Raw genomic sequence first — 15,684 nt, 5'->3', positions numbered from 1 at the left:
GCTCTTCTATCACAATTCCATTGTCAAACTTTCAAGTTTCCATGTTACGGCATCATCCCGATGGAAAGAGGCATATGGATCAAATGCTATCAGTCCGTTTGCTCCGGAAAGACACCGGCAATTGGCTGTCTATCCGGAGGCAGTACCGAATATTGATTGATGGCGGGCCCGGGCATGATTTGTGGCTTGCATTCAACTTGGGGGGAGGTGATGACCTGCTCGCCTCACTGGCTCATCGCATATCATGATCAAAGTGGTTTTTCTGCGAGAATCCTGATGAAGATTCGGGGTCTGACCACAAGCTTCACTTTGAAATGGAAGGCTGAGCTTCATGTGGGAAGGTGCTGGACAATCAACGCACTGAGGCCCATCGTGCCATTATTGGCCACGAGAGGAGATGGGTGGCACAGGATGTTGGTGGGAGAGAATCAGCCAGAGATTTGACAAGCAATGATGCAGATGATGAAACTGTCGAGCAAGTTGAAAAGAAGGTGGTTGTCCGCCATAATGCCTCCTTTCCAACATTCGAACAGGCAAAATTTCAGTCCCACATGGTGTCATACTCTCCAACTTGCCTTCCCCCTTAATCAACCACCTGATTAAACCCCACAATATTAGCTGACTCTGACCAGCATGTCCACCGGGAAACTGGCAACTCTCTCCTCCTCCAACACCACCGCTTCAACAACTCCGCCTTCTTTGGACGACATTGAGAATTTGTTTACTACGTTGGCATCCCATCCGGCCGTCAAGCAATTTGCCTCCATTGGCGCCGAGAACAAAAAACTCCGGAAGAAATACAGCAATCTCGAACGTGACAACACCCATACAATCAACCAGATTGCGAGACTCCAGACAAGTCTGGACGCAGCTAGGAAGCAAGGTGATGATGCTTCCAAAAAGCTCCAGGATGTCTTGAAGCAGATGCAAACTCTTGAGTGCCAATACCTCGAGGCCAAGAAGAAGCTCGCCGACAATGAGACGCAGCTGGGCGACGAAAGGGGGAAGATGCAGTGGCAGATTGACTCCGTGAAGCAGGAGCTGAGTGAGGAGACAGCCAAGCTTGAGAGATTATCAACATTTTCAGCCAGGCTGGTTCCCATTACGGAAAATATCAAGCACATGTATGTCCTCCTCACTCTTGTTCAAGTTGACTATGATATGATTGCTAACTTTGAAGGGTGAAGTTGCAGTATCATGGACTCCATCCGCACCTCTGCCGTCAAACTGGCCGAGACATACTTTTGTGATGACCTGCCCCTGAATGGTGTCAACTGGACTACGATCAAGAGCCACCCTGCTCTGAGCCGCACTGATTGGATCCTCCCTCTCCCCGTCTCCAACTCCGCAACCGCCAAACACATGCGAATAGCCACTTTCCTCGCCATTCTTGGATATGAGTTGCGCAATGCCATCTTCCAGCCCATCTATCTCCTACGCAAATCCTCCGAGCTGAATGAATTCCTCAACCATCTGGCCGAAGAAAACGAAGAGGTCGAGGCTTACCTGCGCTCAGTACTCTTCCGGGCACTTGCCGAGTACAGGACCATCACTGATTCCATCAGCACCGAATGCACCGATTCCGTGGTTAGCTCCGTCGCAAGTTGCTTCGAAAGCCTTGTGCTGGAGGCCAAACGCCAGCCATTTGTTTCCGAGTTGAAGACATACTGTACCAAGGCTTGCAAGGAGTGGGAGTACATCCAGAGGCTTGAACGACGAGTGGAATTTGAGACGGACCCAGAGGACGACGATTTGAACAACAAGAAGTTTTGGCTGCCGCTCAGCACCAAGTCATCATGCTCGCTCGAGACATCTCCTTCGAAACCACACGCCAATGGCAGCACCAAGACTGCTTTGAAGGGGATACATAAGGGAGCAGCATCGAGCAAGACGTCTTCTCCTCCTCTTCATTCACCGGTCGAAGCCACATATTTTCTGGATTTTTTTGTGGTTTGGCCAGCTGTAACGACCGAGCAGGTGAGGGGCACGGCGATATTATCTTTGGGGTACTTTGTTAGTGGCAGAGAGATCACCGCCGCGATGATGGAGCAGAGGGAGCTGTCTGCTACAAAGGACCAGCATAGGGCTGCCAGAAGTGGCAGGAGGAAGTCGAGGGCCATGTCGGTTGCTGGTCATTCCCTTGGGGAGGATGGAAATGCCACGGGTCGGTCTGTGTCTTTTTTATCCGCACAAGTTGGAAATGGGCCAAAGGGAAGCTGAGGAGGAGTAGACCGAGAGTATCGCAATGATGGACTTATGTTTGGTCTAAACGATGATTGGATTGGAGTGATGATGGTGGTGACAATGACAGCTTCATGATTTTTGACATGATCGGATTCTAATTACATGGCAGTTCATGACAAGAAGAAATAAGTAGTGATACATCACCAACTGTCGAGTACAGCATTCGAAGCAATTTGCGATGAGAACAATGTAAAATGTCAATTAAACAACCAGTGTAGCCTGTCAAGCCAGCACCACCACCACCCCGATATCGTCGACAGTGCCCAACCTGCAACCCCTGAACGCAAAACGCTTGGCCAGACTTTCCCACCCAACCCCATGCGTTCCTTGAAAATGGTTTCAAGAGCCAACAGAAAAAAGAAAAAACACAAAATGGTTAGGGGTATTATAGAAGTTTGTGCCAGCCGTCCGCCCGTCCAGTAAAAAAGAAACACCAGAGCGCCCGCCAAGTAAGAAAAGTTTCCCCAGTTTTTGTCCAGTTTCAGAGTTGTAATGATGATTTTGCAGTTTCCATCCATTGGCATCCAGACCCGGAGAAGACAAAAAAAGAGACAACCTCGCAACTCCTGAAGAAATGCAAAAATGTCCTGTGTTACCCCCCCCCCCTCTCCTTTCCTTTTTCCATGTGATGATGATGCTGCTGAAAACCTGAACCGAAAAAAAAACGCAAACCGGGTGTTGTGTGTATGTGTGTGTGTGTGTGTGCTGAGAGGGGTGTATACAAATCCGAAGCCGACAAAAAAAAAGTCAAACAGTAAGGGATATCATGTCATATCCTGACTCCTCCTCCTCTCCGTTGCCACTTTCCAATCATTTATCGTCGTACTTCAACTCCTCATCCTTCTCCCCCCCACAACCGCCCCCCTGCTGGGCTCCCTATTCCCCGTCATCACAGTTGGCGCGCTCTGCACGCTAACATCCCTCCTCTCCTGCTCCCTCCCCCTTGGCCCGCTGCCACTCTTCATCGTCTCAGTCGACACCTTCCTCGACAGGGTTCCCTGAGGTCCAGCAGCACCACCAGAACGCCCGGCACTCCTAGCCCGGACTCTCCGATCTTTTATCTGCGCTAGAGCCTCCTCCCTCGTCATGGTCGGCGTCAGCGCCGGGTTCGTCACGTCAAAGCTTGGCTTGTCCCACTCGTTTTCACTCCCGGCTGAGATATTCCCTCGGTTGGGAGTTTGGTATTGCTGTTCTTTTTGCATCTTCATGATCTTGGAAGCGAGGTTCGGGTCCTTGTTCTCGTCTTTGAGCGGCACCTTTGTCGTGGTTGTCACAACAGTAAGCGCGGCTTTGGCGGCGGCTTCCCGGAACCGATGAAACGAATTCGAGGTGTGAGGACGCGGAGCAGGGGCTGGTAGCTCGTTGCTGAGGGTCTTGACAGATGGCAAAGGATCGGTCGAAGGCGCGGCAGAACGGGGGGACGGTTCCTGATGGACGGGAACAACAGGCTCTGGCACAGGATGCGGGACGGATCTATGAACCTCGACATCCGATTCCGGTTCTTCTTGCCGAACAACCTGCTTTACTGTTGCGGCTGGGGCGGGTGCTGGAACGGTGGGAATGCTAAACGTCAACGCTGGGCTCTCCTCTCTATGGGGGGCGTCGAGCAACGACAGTAGCGATGTCCTGTCCTTATCAAGCATCGCGAAATCTGGCGGGTCAACGCTCGGCGTGCGAGAATAACGTACAGGTTGCTCAACCGGTGTAAAGAACCTGTCATTCCGAGAGCCCAGCTCCTCCCTGAGCATGTCGGTCTTGGAACGCTTTGGTGAGGCGAGATCAGGAGACGGCTCGGCGTTGCTTCCAATGATGACAGCGTCGGCAGCATCTGCGATTCTCAAGAGACTAGGTCGTTTGCGTCGGGGGCTAGATCGACGACTAGTGCTTGTGCTCCCTCGGCTTGAACTGCTTCGACGAAAGGCTTTGGCCGCGGCGCAGACCCTCAACCGGCACTCGGTCTCGAGGAACTGCACTTGCTGCACTGCCCTGTCGGCGCGCTGCTTCTCCCACTCCCATTTCCGGGTAATCTCCTCAAAGTCGGGTACATCGGACGATGATGAGCTGATGGAGGATGTCCGTGGTCGCTTGCGTGGCGTAATTCTCCCGTCGTCGGATGCGGGGCGTTTGCCCTCCTCGGCCACTAGCCGGAGCTGCTTCTCTTGTTCGACCATCGTTTTGAGCGAGTCACGTTCCTGCTCAAGTGTCTTGATCTTTTCGAGAGCCTGCTCAAGTTGGTTCTGAAGAGCTACAAGCTGGTATTTGGCGGTAAAAGCGTCCTGTGCTCGTTCAGAGCATAGTTGCTTTTCGCGATGAAGCTCCTCTTCGGTCGACCTGTGGGCGTTCCGAGAATTCTTGAGCTCTTCCTGAAGCTTGACAAAGGCACTCTGGGTCTTGAAGGTCTCCTTTCGGGCGCGACGGATCTCCTTCTCCCAGAGTTCTTTGGTGTGTTCGTGTGTCTCCTTTGCGCGTCCATAGCTCTCCTGTTTTGTTTATTCCCGCATTAGTCGTTGTCTGCTTGGCGCCCGGATTAGCTATCGGAAAAGGACCGTAAACATACCATTACTGTCTCCAGTCTCTCGCCCACTTTTCGTTCCCGTTCTCTCCCTTCCTCTACCGCCCTCCTGAGCATTCTACACTCGTCACGGTAGCGGCGCATTTCGCTCTCGGCCTCCTCCCGGCCAAGCATGGCGCGCTTGAGGGCGGCATCGGCGGTCTTGCGCTCGAGTTGTTTTGATTGCACGGCGAGCGAGTTGAACTGGTTAATCTTTTCGTGAACCGAGCTGTCGCGCGCATTGTCCGTGGAAGCTCCGAGGGTCAGGCCGCGACCTCTAGTCTGGGTGGGCGAGAAGAGAGCGGGATCGCGCTCGCGTTGTTGGTTATGCGACATGGGCTGGAGGGGTGTTGTGGTGGTGGTGCCGCCACCGGCAGGACTCGACGGCATAGACATGGTCGAGTGTTGAAGGTATATGTTATTGTGGTGTCATGCAAAGCGATTCTGTAAAGGACTGATGTCGGGTTTGCGCAGTTGGTAGGTGGTTTGCCGAATGACGACAGGGTGTTGTCTTGTCTTGTTGTCTTGCGGAGGGGGTGGTGGCTTCTCCCCGTGCGTCGAAGTCTATTTACACCCTCACTCTCGTTTGTTATCAGGGTTCGGATCAAGATAAAAGCTCGTGTCGTGCCCAAAATACAACGGGTAGGATACGGTTGTGGTTGTGTGTAAAAGTGTGCTAGACCTGCACCATGGAAAATGTGCGACAAAAAAGGGTGAATGCAATGGCAGGTGGTGGTCAGTCATAAAAGTCGCGATCGCAATCTTGGGATTGATAATCTGGAAATTGTCCCACTGAGGGAGAGACAGACCAGAGCGTTATTAATTTTACAGGGTTGCTGTATTTACCACTGACCTGCCCAGTGCTTTCTTCAGGCCATTTTGACCAACCACAGCCCGGCATATCGTACTGTGGGGAGTTGCTATGGGCGACGCGTGAGCTAGCTTCGCGGTCCAAAGCGGGGCTCTCAGTCATCTGCAGCCTCGCTCCAATCCAAGATTGCGGAACGGCCCACCGAAGCAGAAGCACAGGGGGGGGAGTTGTTTAATGGTCATTCATTGATTGCAGCAATTGCGGAGCGTTAGTTCCCATCCCTCCGTCGCATCCCACTTCTCAGCCTCGCATGGCCGGTTAAAAACAACGTTGGAGATCTGGCCATACCGGACTTCCCTTCCTACATACCACCTCTTGCTGTACGGAGTACAATATCCGTTTCTCCACCGTTAAACACCCCAATTGAATCTACTTGTCCCCAAGCTCTCCTGAATCCCTCTTGTAAACCCCCCGCGATGGCCTCCCCCGAACCCGCAGTCCGGCGGCGCAAGCCCGAGGCCAAAGACTCCTCTGCCTCAGAAACCGAACAACAGCCCCCCCTCAAACGAGTTCAGACGCTCTCCTCCTCAGAATCAGAATTCACCAGCAAGAAAACATCCCAACCCGTAAAGAAGCCAAAGTCCAAGAAGAAAAAGTCCAAAGATGATGTCGACGAGTACGACACCGCCAATATCGCTCTCGACGCCCTCCGTGTCATCTCCTTCCTCTTCCTCGCCTCCTGCGGGTTGAGCTATCTCGTCTCCAACGGCGAGACCTTCTTCTGGGGCATGTCCAACCCCCCAAAGTACTTAACCAAAGCCTACTACAAGGAGCTCCTCGTGCGTTTCCCCCGCCCCCTTTCGACCCGCCCCCTTTCAGTCACTAACCCCCCCCCGCAGCAAGGACCGATCTACCTCACCCCAGCTGAACTCTCCCTCTACGACGGCACCAACCCCGACCTCCCCATCTACCTAGCAATCAACTGGACAATCTACGACGTCTCCTCCAACCGCCGCACCTACGGCCCCGGCGGCTCCTACCATTACTTTGCCGGCTGCGACGCCGCCCGCGCCTACGTCACGGGTTGCTTTGCCGAAGACCGCTCCCCCGACATGAGGGGGGTGGAAGAGATGTACCTCCCCCTGGACGACCCAGCCGTAGACAAGCACTTCTCCCGCGCGGAGCTCAAGGAGATGAAAAAGAAGGAGAGGGAGGAGGCGTTGAAAAAGGTGCACGACGGGCTGAAGCACTGGGTTGATTTCTTTGCAAAGAGCGACAAGTACAGAAAGGTCGGCTATGTCAAGATGCCCAAGGGGTGGCCGGGGACGGAGCCGAGGAGGCCGTTGTGTGAGGCGGCGGCGAAGGGGAGGAAGGTGAGGAAAATTCCGGGGCAGAAGGATGAATAGGGTTATTAGCTATATAGGTATAGTCAAGAAGCGAGTTTTGCTTTTCCGGGCTTTTTTGGGGAAGGGAAATTTATGGATGTATCATATACGTGGACTTTTCTGTCTAGTCAAATTGTCATACAAAGCTTCAAGCCATATTACGTTGCAATTTTCATGATCACCACACTTGGCATATATTCTTGAACGAAAAGATGACCATAAACAACACCACATATACATTTTTGATACAGCTAAAAAATGCAATAGAAAAACAAATTGGTTTCCTTTTGCAAAAAGCCCCAAGTCCAGAAAACAATAAAAAATGAACACCGGGGCGATATCATGCAACCACAACAAAGAATTATGTACACCAAGATATCTCCCCCTAGAATTGAACAACATAAAACGACTCCATTCACCAGGCTCTTTCTCTCTTTGGTATCATCATCCCCACTCACCCAGCCCCAAAACCCGAGGGCTAGATAGGTAGCCTCCTGTTTATCCCTTTGAAACAAGTCCCAAAAAATATTAACTTCCTCCTCCTGCCTTTTGAAATTGAAAAAAATATCACTCTAATACCCAGGTGGTAAAAGAGGACATTAAAGAAGCATGGCGACGGCACCGGCGGCAAAGAGCACAAAGGCTCCTGGCGCGGCGAGCATGCCAGCACCGGCCGTGACGCTTGGGGAGGCGCTCTCGGAGGTCTCGGTGCCGGGGGCGGTCTCGCCATCGGGGGTGGTGCCGGTGGGGGGAGTGGTAGGGGAGTCGGTGCTGCCGGTCTGGCCGCCCGAGGCGCTGCCACCGGGGAGAATGGTCTGAGCCTGGGCGGCAAGGGCCTTGTAGTTGGCGAGGGTGCGGTTGGGGTTGGTTGCTCTGTTTTGATGTGTTAGTTTGTCATATCTTCAGTCTGAAGAGGGTAGAGGGGAAAAAACGTACGGCTCGTTAATGACCATGGACATGCCGTTCTCGCAGTGACGGCCCTGAGCGCAATAGAGCCAGAGGGGATTGGTGTTGTTGATCTGGATGGTGTAGGTGGGGATCATGCCCATCGAGGCAGAGGCGGCCACGGGCTGAAAGCCGGAGTGGAAGCCGGTAGCGTTGCTGTGCATGGCGATGGGCTGGCATGGCTTGTCGAAGGTGGACTGAGTGACGGTGTGGTTGCCAGCGAGAAACTGGAACTGGACAAACTCGCCTGGGGCGGCCTTGATGTTGTCGGGGGAAAAGGTGAGGCTGCCGTTCTGCGCAACGGTGACAACCCAGGTTCTTTGGGCGGAGGCCAAGCTCGCGAGAGCGGCAAGGGCAAGTGTCTTGAACTGCATTTTGAGGTATATGTGTGTGTGGTTTTGTGTTGTTTGGTGATAAAATAAAAAGGGGAGGTTTGAAGCGAGTGTCCGGCTCGTCGAAAAAGAGAGTGTTTGTTAAGTTGTTTTCTGATAATAAAGCGACTGGCGCTGTGTGAATATTACAGGTCTAGCCTGGTAGTTGGTAAAGGGTCAAAAGAATGGTTGACGGCGAAGAAGAGAAGAGAGAGGAAAAAAGTTAAGAAAACAGGACGACACCTGAACTGAAGACTATGGACAGATGAAGAGGAATAAAGAGAAGGCCAGGCCAGGAGGTCTGGGACGTGCCGTGATTTAAAGCATGAATATGGGTCCCGGCGGGAAAGTGAAGGATCGTCTGAAGGTGTGCACTCGCACTCATCCACCTGCAGCGCATCTCGAGACATCCGAATGGTAGGGGGGACAGGGGGTGCTTGCAAGGGCCGGGGGGTCCAAGGTGAGGTCTTTGAAACGTCTCGACGTTTTGACCGCAACCTCTCGGCGCTAGGCTAGGAAAGCTGCGATGCCACCAAGAAAAACCAAAGGAAATTGGTTTATATCAAGGATCAATGCTGAACGAGGTCCTGCTCGCGTTTGCAGCTGGCAATTGATGTTGTTGCGAACGCATCATGGGTTCGTCTGTGTGGTGGCAAGCTATCCTGAGATGGTGTTTTGGGGGACATGGATGAGAATCTCACTGGTCCCAGACTGCTGGGAACAAGCCATCTCCCTCCCGCCTCGATGCGCCGTTTCACTTACAACTACCCCTCGCTTGGCTGCACCAAGACCTATGGCACTTTGTTAGCACCTTGTCAATGTAGTATATATTCATAGCAGCCGCCCGGATGTCTGTGTCTTCCGTGTGGCTTTGAAGGTCATGGGCTTGCTTCTCTTGCGTGGCCAAGTCCTAGTGGAAGAGAGCTGACAGCAAAAGGATAAACGCCGTGGTCAAAGGAAGCGCTGCAAGTGCCGGCTGACGATGAAGCCTCTGATCCAGTGCCATCGCCGGCCACAGCCCCGGGGAGCAAGCCACAGCGGTTGCTGCCCTCGTGGCCCTGGGGTGGCTGTGGCCAGCATGGAGAAGAAGTCGAGGTTGACGTCGAATTGAGTGGATTCGGACACAGATGGAGCCGAAATAAGGTTTGCTGTTGTCCAGTTCGCGCCGCTGGAAGAGCGGGTGACCGTGGAGGCTCTCCAGCAAAAACAGGGGTTGGCGGGGGGGGGGCCGCCCACCAGACCTATGCACGGGCTTCTTCTGCCACAGAGTGCGGGTTCTGTGACGCATGTCAAACAGCTCTCGGTTTCAGCCTTCTCCCCCAAGCGCCTCGGCTCACACAGCGACAGCTTCTGGTCCGCGCTTGCTGCTGGGGGTTTTTTTATTTTCTGTCATCCATATCTTGGCTTTTCCCCTACGGAGTGCAGGTCCCGTAACAAGTATTCACCCTGTCGAAACATCCACGGCAAACGCAAGGAGGACTATTATTCGTAGCGTCGCTTTTGTTTCTCATTGATAGCTTTCCAAGATTCAATAGCCCGATCTACGAAAACATGCATACGCACCGACTTTTGGAGAAGCTGATGGGGGTGGTGGCGGATTCGCAGCATCTTCCTAACTCATCGTCCGAACTGACGCTCGATTCATGTTCTCTTGTCGTTTTATGTCATGTGCCAACACCAGAGTCATGTCTAAAGACTTATTTGTATTAGAAGGCCTTCCTAGAGGAGGACTCCCTTCATCAATCCCCTCAAAGTAGACTTAGTCCAACTCCATCTGCCTTTTCCTAGACGCCTTGTATTCTATTCTATCCCACGCCCCCAACCCCAGAAAAGCAGGAACAACAAAGCACAGGGCCAAGAAACATCACCCTCCTGCATCGGTACTGGCCCGGCTTAAACAACGAACCTGTTCCGTTCCGTCTCCTGGCCGGCATCTGAAAGATGATCGACCGGATGTTGCGTGTTGGTAAACCCCCTCTCTTCCTTTCCATAACACTATCCGCTACCCGTCCGCCATAAACCAACTCAACGGCGGCCATCCACCCTGCCTTTGCCCTGAAGATGCCGTATAAATAACCTCACAACCAAAGCCCCACTGTCCATTCAGCCTTGTCGTCGGTGACCACCATCCTGGTTCTTGCCCATATGCTGACTGTCCCCAACTCCTCCATAACCTCAAAGATCCAAAATCAACTGCGCCGCCACCTTCTCCAAATCTTCCACCTCCAAAAAAACCCCCTTCCTCTCCGCAGCTGCTCGCGCGATCGCCTCCCTCACAAAAACATCCATATACCCCGACAGAGCATTGTTAGCGTCCTTGGTGATCTTGGTTTCCTTGTGCTCAAACAGCTCGTGAACGATCTTTGAGAGTAGTTCAGGCGGGATCGACTCCCTCTCGTCGTCTTCGTCGTCTTCGTCGTCTTCGTCTTCTTCCTCCTCCTCCACTTCTGGCTGGGTTCGCCGTCTGCCAGAGTCGTTCTCCTCGTCGGAGAGTGTGGCTTTTCTCTTCTTCTTGTTGGCACCAGTAGTGGTATTGGCTGTTGCGCGTTTACTCGAGTTGGCTGCCGTTTTTGCAGCAGCGCTGGACTTGTTAACGCTCCCGGCTGGTCGATCGCGGCCGCCCGCACCGGTAGACTGTTTTGGTGGCATGCTGATATACCTAGCAAGTCGAATAGTTGTTCTGCTAAGACTTGAGATGAAAGGTGATTTCGACGTTAGGTAGGAATCTGGGGCGGTTGGGGTTCGTTTAATGAATTGAATAAGGTTGGAGTTGAAAGATTGAAATTGGAAAGCGTGACGCGACTGGCCAATTACGTAACGTGACCGTTTGTCAGGCGAAGCATCACCATTCTGGTCTTCCATCTATATCACTGGCAATCTTGGTGTTGATATATGGAAGGAGGATATCTTTTACAAAATGACATCTCACACAGTAGGCAAGGAGAAAAATCACTCTAAACCGCAAATTCAGTACTGTCAAGGATCTATGATTCGCATGCAACCAAAGGAAATAGCCAGGAGTGGCAAAGCAATCCCATCGTGACGAGGAATACACCAGGAATGGCTGAAAGAGTATAAATTACAGCGAGTAACCCTCGGCCCATCCGCGTCCCATAACGCCAGACATGCCCAATTTTAACCCGCAAGTGTTTTTCCACCGTCCCAGCACGTCCATGCGGCCACGAACGGATCCACCCTGTCTACCCATCTCTTCTTCCCCAAAACCGCCACCATCCTCCCCTGTCATTGTTGTGTTTGTACAATGGCTAAGTGCATTTAGCCGGAACCACCCTTGAAGGCCTTGCCGAACATGAGGACCTGGAGCTGGTCATAGATGGACAAGACACCAGCACCGGCGACACCACGGAGGATGTTGGCACCGGCACCCTTGAAGAGAGACTTGACACCCTCCTTGCGGACGATCTGCTGGAAGGCATCGAAAGAGGACTTGTACTTGACAGCCTCACCGGAGGTCATCATCATGCGACGACGGACGGTATCAAGGGGGTAAGAGGCGATACCGGCACCGGTGGTGACGCACCAACCAAGGGCGAAAGAGGCAAGGAAGTTGTTCTGGAGGTCACCGACAAGGAGGACGGGCTTGATGGAGTCGTACATGCCGAAGTAGAGACCACGGTAGACGACAATACCGGCAACGGAAGGACCGAAGCCACGGTAGAGACCGCGGATGCCGTCAGCGGCGAGAGTCTTTCTGTAGACGTCGATGAGACCGTTGAACTGACGGGCACCGCCACCCTTGGCAGACTTGGAGTCGTTGGCCAGACGGGTACGGGCGTAGTCAAGGGAGTAGACGAAGAGGAGGGAAGTGGCACCAGCGGCCTAGAGATATCCATGTCAGCACAGGCCTCGGGCGAACAGCAGATCCAGAACAAAACTTACACCACCGGAGGCAAGGTTACCAGCCATCCACTTGGCGTAGCCATCCTTGTCCTTCTTGTAGCCGAACATCTTCTTGAACTTGTCACGGAAAGCGAAGTTCAAGGCCTGGGTAGGGAAGTAACGGATGACGTTGGCAGTGTTGCCACGCCAGAGGGACATGACACCCTCGTCGGCGGTGACGCGCTTGAAGCAGTCGGTGATACCAGCATAGCGGCGGTCGAGGCGGCCGGCCTTGATCATCTCATCCTGGAGGGTTGTTAGTGATCCGTCAGAAATGTGTGGTTGCGGGACCTGCCGCTCTCCAGAGGGCTGTAGCTGCTGGCACGTGACAGCGGAGATCAGATTGATCCAACCGTAGCATATGCAGCAATGCCAGCCGCCCCGCCCACAAGAGAGCAGTCAGGGAGGGCAGATGTGTGCCCGGTAACAACGTACCTGGTTCTGAACGAGAAGCTTGATGCGCTCGATGGGAGCAGCAGCGGTCTTCGAGACGGCGGCGGAGACACCACCCACTGTTGTATGTTGTCAGCATGCTGTTGTGAATTGCGAGGCCCAACCAACTGCGGCGCAGCGAGGGATATCCGACACCCAGCATTCTCAAGGAAAAGAGAAAGCGAATGTGAATGTGTTCGTCTGGTCGTTGATTTCGGGTTCTACGTACTCAAGAAGTCCACCACGAAGGGCTATTGCAAAACATGTTAGTTAAACTGCGCACAATTCTGATATCGTCCGTTTGGAGGGGTAACCGCTACAGCCGGTGCCCAACAGTACTCGGGAGGATGCCATCATGAAGGCCATCATCCAAGAGACCATTGTTCCGAGTCATCGGGGTCAATTGGTGATGGCAGTCATGACGACAGGGCTCCGAGGGGTATCGTGGGCGCCGGCGTGGACGGATCCGAGGGGATTAACGGAGATGACGGCGGCAGAGAGGTTGAACTTACGGGCATGCCCAAAACGTGAGGCTTAGCGTCAGACATTTTGAAGTTTTCTGATCAAGTCGGCCTCGATTAGAAAAGAATGAGTGGAGAGATCTCTGCGGTGAGAGATTGGAAACGGGAAGAGATGGGGAGGTCGCGAGAATTAAATTCTGCGGACGAGAGGGTTTGGGGGGGGAGAGGGAAAAAAATTCGACAAGTGGGCCTTGGAAGAGACCAGCTTTTGAGCTTTGCGAGTCTTCCCGGCACCCCTTGTCAGTGCGGGCACGGGCCATCGCCAGCCATCCACTGCCTTTCTGCTCCATTTCCAGCCTTATCACTGGCCGGCACAGTAGCGCTAACAGCAACGCAGTTGCCGGTTAAGCCCGAGGCTCCAGTCTTTTTCTTTCTCTGGTAGTGAGCGGCCGAAGGGGAGCCATTTTTCTGTGGCAGGATTTTGCCTGGAATTGCATCAACGGCCACCCGGGGTGCGTTGTGTGTGGGCTTCCTTCCAGCTTCTCACATGCAGCAGCTGTCACCGCAAGTCCAGCCCGCCGCCTTCAAAGTGTAAACTTTCATAGACCGATTCTCAACCGAAGTTTCAAGCCCCCCCCTCCCCCCTGAAAAGTGCAAAGTGCTTTATCGCCGGGCTGGGTTTCGATCATGGTAAAAAATTCACAAGGATCGCTGCCAACTCTTCTAGCCCCGTTCGGCTGTAAAGGTTCCACGAGGCTAATAAAAAGTTTCCGATCAACGCCGCCGACAGCAACCAATCGGCCGGATCCAATTGCTATGTCTGTTCGAATTGGAGTTGGGAAAGGACCCTGAAGAACTGACAAGTTGACAGGTTATAAGCAAGGTGAACCCTCGATTTTGATATCCAGATGGCATCATCCTCCCATGTCTTGACCTCCCGGCCTGTCGGCATCCCACACTTTCCCCAGGCTTCCCGGCCTTGGCAGCGTCAAGATACCAGTGGCAAGAGTCAAACGGCACTTGCCGGACAGGGCAACGATCCTCAGCTTTTCTTTTGAGATACGGAGACATGGAAAGACATCACGATTCTGAGATGCGGAAAACCCCTGAGGTTGTGGTGGATTTTGGTTGTTATTTGTGCCTTCCAAAACGTCTGTTTGGGTGGACGAATAGAGAAGGTTGTGGTTCTTTGCCAACTCATCTCAGGGCCGAGACCTCCAACCTCCGGAATGATCCGGTGTCTTGGAACCAGCAGCTGCATGAATATTACCCAACTGCCTTATTGATATATTGGCGATAATTACGGCATGACGGGCTTGCTTGGAGAACTACATGTTGGGCTGAGATAAGATTTCCAACAAACAGCTTGCTCGAACAACCTCGAATAATTGAAGAAGACCAGGACAAAGAGAGGCTCGGCGCGGCAAAGAGTCAGCAGCAATATACCATATGGACTGGAGAAGGCATCGACACACTCCACCGACACACTTTGCATATCTTTTCCTCGTCGTCGACACCTCAATGGCCAGTCTATTGCACTTAACGCGTGGTCGCGTAGTCTTCAAGTGATGTCATCAACTCGGGGGCTTCTCGGCCAGCACGAGCACAAGCACACGAAGAGGCACTGGCACAGTTGGGTTGGGAATCAGTCTCGATTTCTGTCTTGAGCTGCGTGGTTCCTGCGCCCTCCGCGGCATACATCACATTCCGATTCCAATCCCAAAGAAAGTTCTCGTCACGTCATCAGGTTTTCGGCATGCTGACTTTATTGTGTGGTATCACATCTCCATGCTCCGGGCTGCCGGGCGGAGCGGCGTTTTCTGTTCGTATCTTGATGCAATTCCGATCTAAGGAATCCTGGAGCGCTTCCGATCCCTATGCTACACCGTGCTGAAAAAAAGAACCCCTTTCCCAGTGATGTAGCCGTAAATAACCCGATGAAACCGTAAACCCCAAGCGAACCGCCGTTAACAAAAGTCGTTATTTGTCCTGCCCGTCAGGTCCGTTGAAATGAAGTCTTTGGTGGGAATATTTACTCGGCGGCGGTAACGGCGCGAGCTAGAGCGTGTCAGCAAAATTCCGCTACTGTCGCGAACCATCAACCAAACATACTGTAGATCTTCATCTTGCTGTGGCTGACGACCTGCTTGATCTGGCCCTTCTCCTCCAAGTCGGCAAGGCACCTCCGGGCGAGGGAGCCGTTGATCTTGAGTCTGTCGACGAGGGTGGCGACAGTCACGAGGCGGTAGGACTGGACATCCTTATAGAGCTTGTCGGAAGTGGTCTTGTCGAGGATGACGGCGTGCTGGGCCTTGTCCTTGACTGTTGTTTTTGCCAAAGGTTAGCCATCTGCGTCTGCGTCTGCGTCTGCGACCGTGCCTATCGCCATCGCCCCAACCCCAATTGCAGAGGCATCAGGGCATCAAATTTTCGACATGAATGAAGCTTACCCTTTCCCTTGGACCACTTCTTCTTCTGCTTCTTCGCACCAGTTGCCGCGGGAGCCATTTTGGATGTCTGTTCTGGTGGTTTGGTGAACGGGTCAGAGGTCGAGGTCCAGCGGTCGCAATGTCAAAGGCGGGGA

General features: G+C 53.1%; 7 protein-coding genes across 7 annotated transcripts; 2 read left to right on the top strand and 5 right to left on the bottom strand.

The window, feature by feature from the left end:
- The first annotated feature begins 388 nt into the window (after positions 1–388).
- Positions 389–2,427, top strand: QC761_310200 (uncharacterized protein). The gene is made up of 3 exons (XM_062878164.1): positions 389–491; positions 633–1,124; positions 1,188–2,427. The coding sequence occupies exons 1-3, from the start codon at positions 451–453 to the stop codon at positions 2,218–2,220; spliced, it is 1,566 nt and encodes a 521-aa protein (XP_062734005.1). The 5' UTR covers positions 389–450; the 3' UTR covers positions 2,221–2,427.
- Positions 2,428–2,494: 67 nt separating this feature from the next.
- QC761_310190 (uncharacterized protein) lies at positions 2,495–5,583 on the bottom strand. The gene is made up of 2 exons (XM_062878163.1): positions 4,802–5,583; positions 2,495–4,724 (listed from the first exon to the last, which is right to left on the bottom strand). The coding sequence occupies exons 1-2, from the start codon at positions 5,189–5,191 to the stop codon at positions 3,072–3,074; spliced, it is 2,043 nt and encodes a 680-aa protein (XP_062734004.1). The 5' UTR covers positions 5,192–5,583; the 3' UTR covers positions 2,495–3,071.
- A 222-nt stretch (positions 5,584–5,805) lies between these two features.
- QC761_310180 (uncharacterized protein) lies at positions 5,806–7,159 on the top strand. Its single transcript, XM_062878162.1, has 2 exons — positions 5,806–6,445; positions 6,506–7,159. The coding sequence occupies exons 1-2, from the start codon at positions 6,083–6,085 to the stop codon at positions 7,010–7,012; spliced, it is 870 nt and encodes a 289-aa protein (XP_062734003.1). The 5' UTR covers positions 5,806–6,082; the 3' UTR covers positions 7,013–7,159.
- Positions 7,160–7,187: 28 nt separating this feature from the next.
- Positions 7,188–9,476, bottom strand: QC761_310170 (uncharacterized protein). Its single transcript, XM_062878161.1, has 2 exons — positions 7,928–9,476; positions 7,188–7,864 (listed from the first exon to the last, which is right to left on the bottom strand). The coding sequence occupies exons 1-2, from the start codon at positions 8,308–8,310 to the stop codon at positions 7,591–7,593; spliced, it is 657 nt and encodes a 218-aa protein (XP_062734002.1). The 5' UTR covers positions 8,311–9,476; the 3' UTR covers positions 7,188–7,590.
- A 1,006-nt stretch (positions 9,477–10,482) lies between these two features.
- QC761_310160 (uncharacterized protein) lies at positions 10,483–11,169 on the bottom strand (the record flags this gene model as incomplete). The annotated part of the gene is made up of 1 exon (XM_062878160.1): positions 10,483–11,169. The coding sequence occupies one exon, from the start codon at positions 11,167–11,169 to the stop codon at positions 10,483–10,485; it is 687 nt and encodes a 228-aa protein (XP_062734001.1).
- A 69-nt stretch (positions 11,170–11,238) lies between these two features.
- PET9 (ADP/ATP carrier protein) lies at positions 11,239–14,443 on the bottom strand. Its single transcript, XM_062878159.1, has 5 exons — positions 13,152–14,443; positions 12,869–12,890; positions 12,643–12,719; positions 12,208–12,453; positions 11,239–12,147 (listed from the first exon to the last, which is right to left on the bottom strand). Exons 1-5 carry the CDS (start codon positions 13,185–13,187, stop codon positions 11,584–11,586), a joined length of 945 nt encoding a protein of 314 aa, XP_062734000.1. The 5' UTR covers positions 13,188–14,443; the 3' UTR covers positions 11,239–11,583.
- Positions 14,444–14,891: 448 nt separating this feature from the next.
- Positions 14,892–15,608, bottom strand: RPS25 (40S ribosomal protein S25; the record flags this gene model as incomplete). Its single annotated transcript, XM_062878158.1, has 3 exons — positions 14,892–15,158; positions 15,213–15,422; positions 15,551–15,608. The coding sequence occupies 3 exons, from the start codon at positions 15,606–15,608 to the stop codon at positions 15,133–15,135; spliced, it is 294 nt and encodes a 97-aa protein (XP_062733999.1). The 3' UTR covers positions 14,892–15,132.
- Between the last annotated feature and the right edge of the window lie 76 nt (positions 15,609–15,684).

This window comes from Podospora bellae-mahoneyi, chromosome 3 (genome assembly GCF_035222275.1).
Source record: "Podospora bellae-mahoneyi strain CBS 112042 chromosome 3, whole genome shotgun sequence".
Lineage (NCBI taxonomy): Eukaryota > Fungi > Ascomycota > Sordariomycetes > Sordariales > Podosporaceae > Podospora > Podospora bellae-mahoneyi.
Note: the sequence above shows the minus strand (reverse complement) of the source record. Positions and strands in the feature narration are given on the sequence as shown.

Excerpts from the sequence above, each read along its gene's own strand:
- PET9 (XM_062878159.1), bottom strand. The coding sequence starts at position 13,187 with ATGTCTGACGCTAAGCCTCACGTTTTGGGCATGCCC. Across the intron at positions 12,891-13,151 it reads CTCACGTTTTGGGCATGCCC|CCCTTCGTGGTGGACTTCTT; the intron begins GTAAGTTCAACC and ends GTTTTGCAATAG. Across the intron at positions 12,454-12,642 it reads AGCTTCTCGTTCAGAACCAG|GATGAGATGATCAAGGCCGG; the intron begins GTACGTTGTTAC and ends ACAACCCTCCAG.
- QC761_310180 (XM_062878162.1), top strand. The coding sequence starts at position 6,083 with ATGGCCTCCCCCGAACCCGCAGTCCGGCGGCGCAAGCCCGAGGCCAAA. Across the intron at positions 6,446-6,505 it reads CCTACTACAAGGAGCTCCTC|CAAGGACCGATCTACCTCAC; the intron begins GTGCGTTTCCCC and ends CCCCCCCCGCAG.
- QC761_310190 (XM_062878163.1), bottom strand. The coding sequence starts at position 5,191 with ATGTCTATGCCGTCGAGTCCTGCCGGTGGCGGCACCACCACCACAACA. Across the intron at positions 4,725-4,801 it reads AGAGACTGGAGACAGTAATG|GAGAGCTATGGACGCGCAAA; the intron begins GTATGTTTACGG and ends TAAACAAAACAG.
- QC761_310200 (XM_062878164.1), top strand. The coding sequence starts at position 451 with ATGATGCAGATGATGAAACTGTCGAGCAAGTTGAAAAGAAG. Across the intron at positions 492-632 it reads TCGAGCAAGTTGAAAAGAAG|CATGTCCACCGGGAAACTGG; the intron begins GTGGTTGTCCGC and ends GACTCTGACCAG. Across the intron at positions 1,125-1,187 it reads ACGGAAAATATCAAGCACAT|TTGCAGTATCATGGACTCCA; the intron begins GTATGTCCTCCT and ends TGAAGGGTGAAG.
- QC761_310170 (XM_062878161.1), bottom strand. The coding sequence starts at position 8,310 with ATGCAGTTCAAGACACTTGCCCTTGCCGCTCTCGCGAGCTTGGCCTCC. Across the intron at positions 7,865-7,927 it reads TCCATGGTCATTAACGAGCC|AGCAACCAACCCCAACCGCA; the intron begins GTACGTTTTTTC and ends ACATCAAAACAG.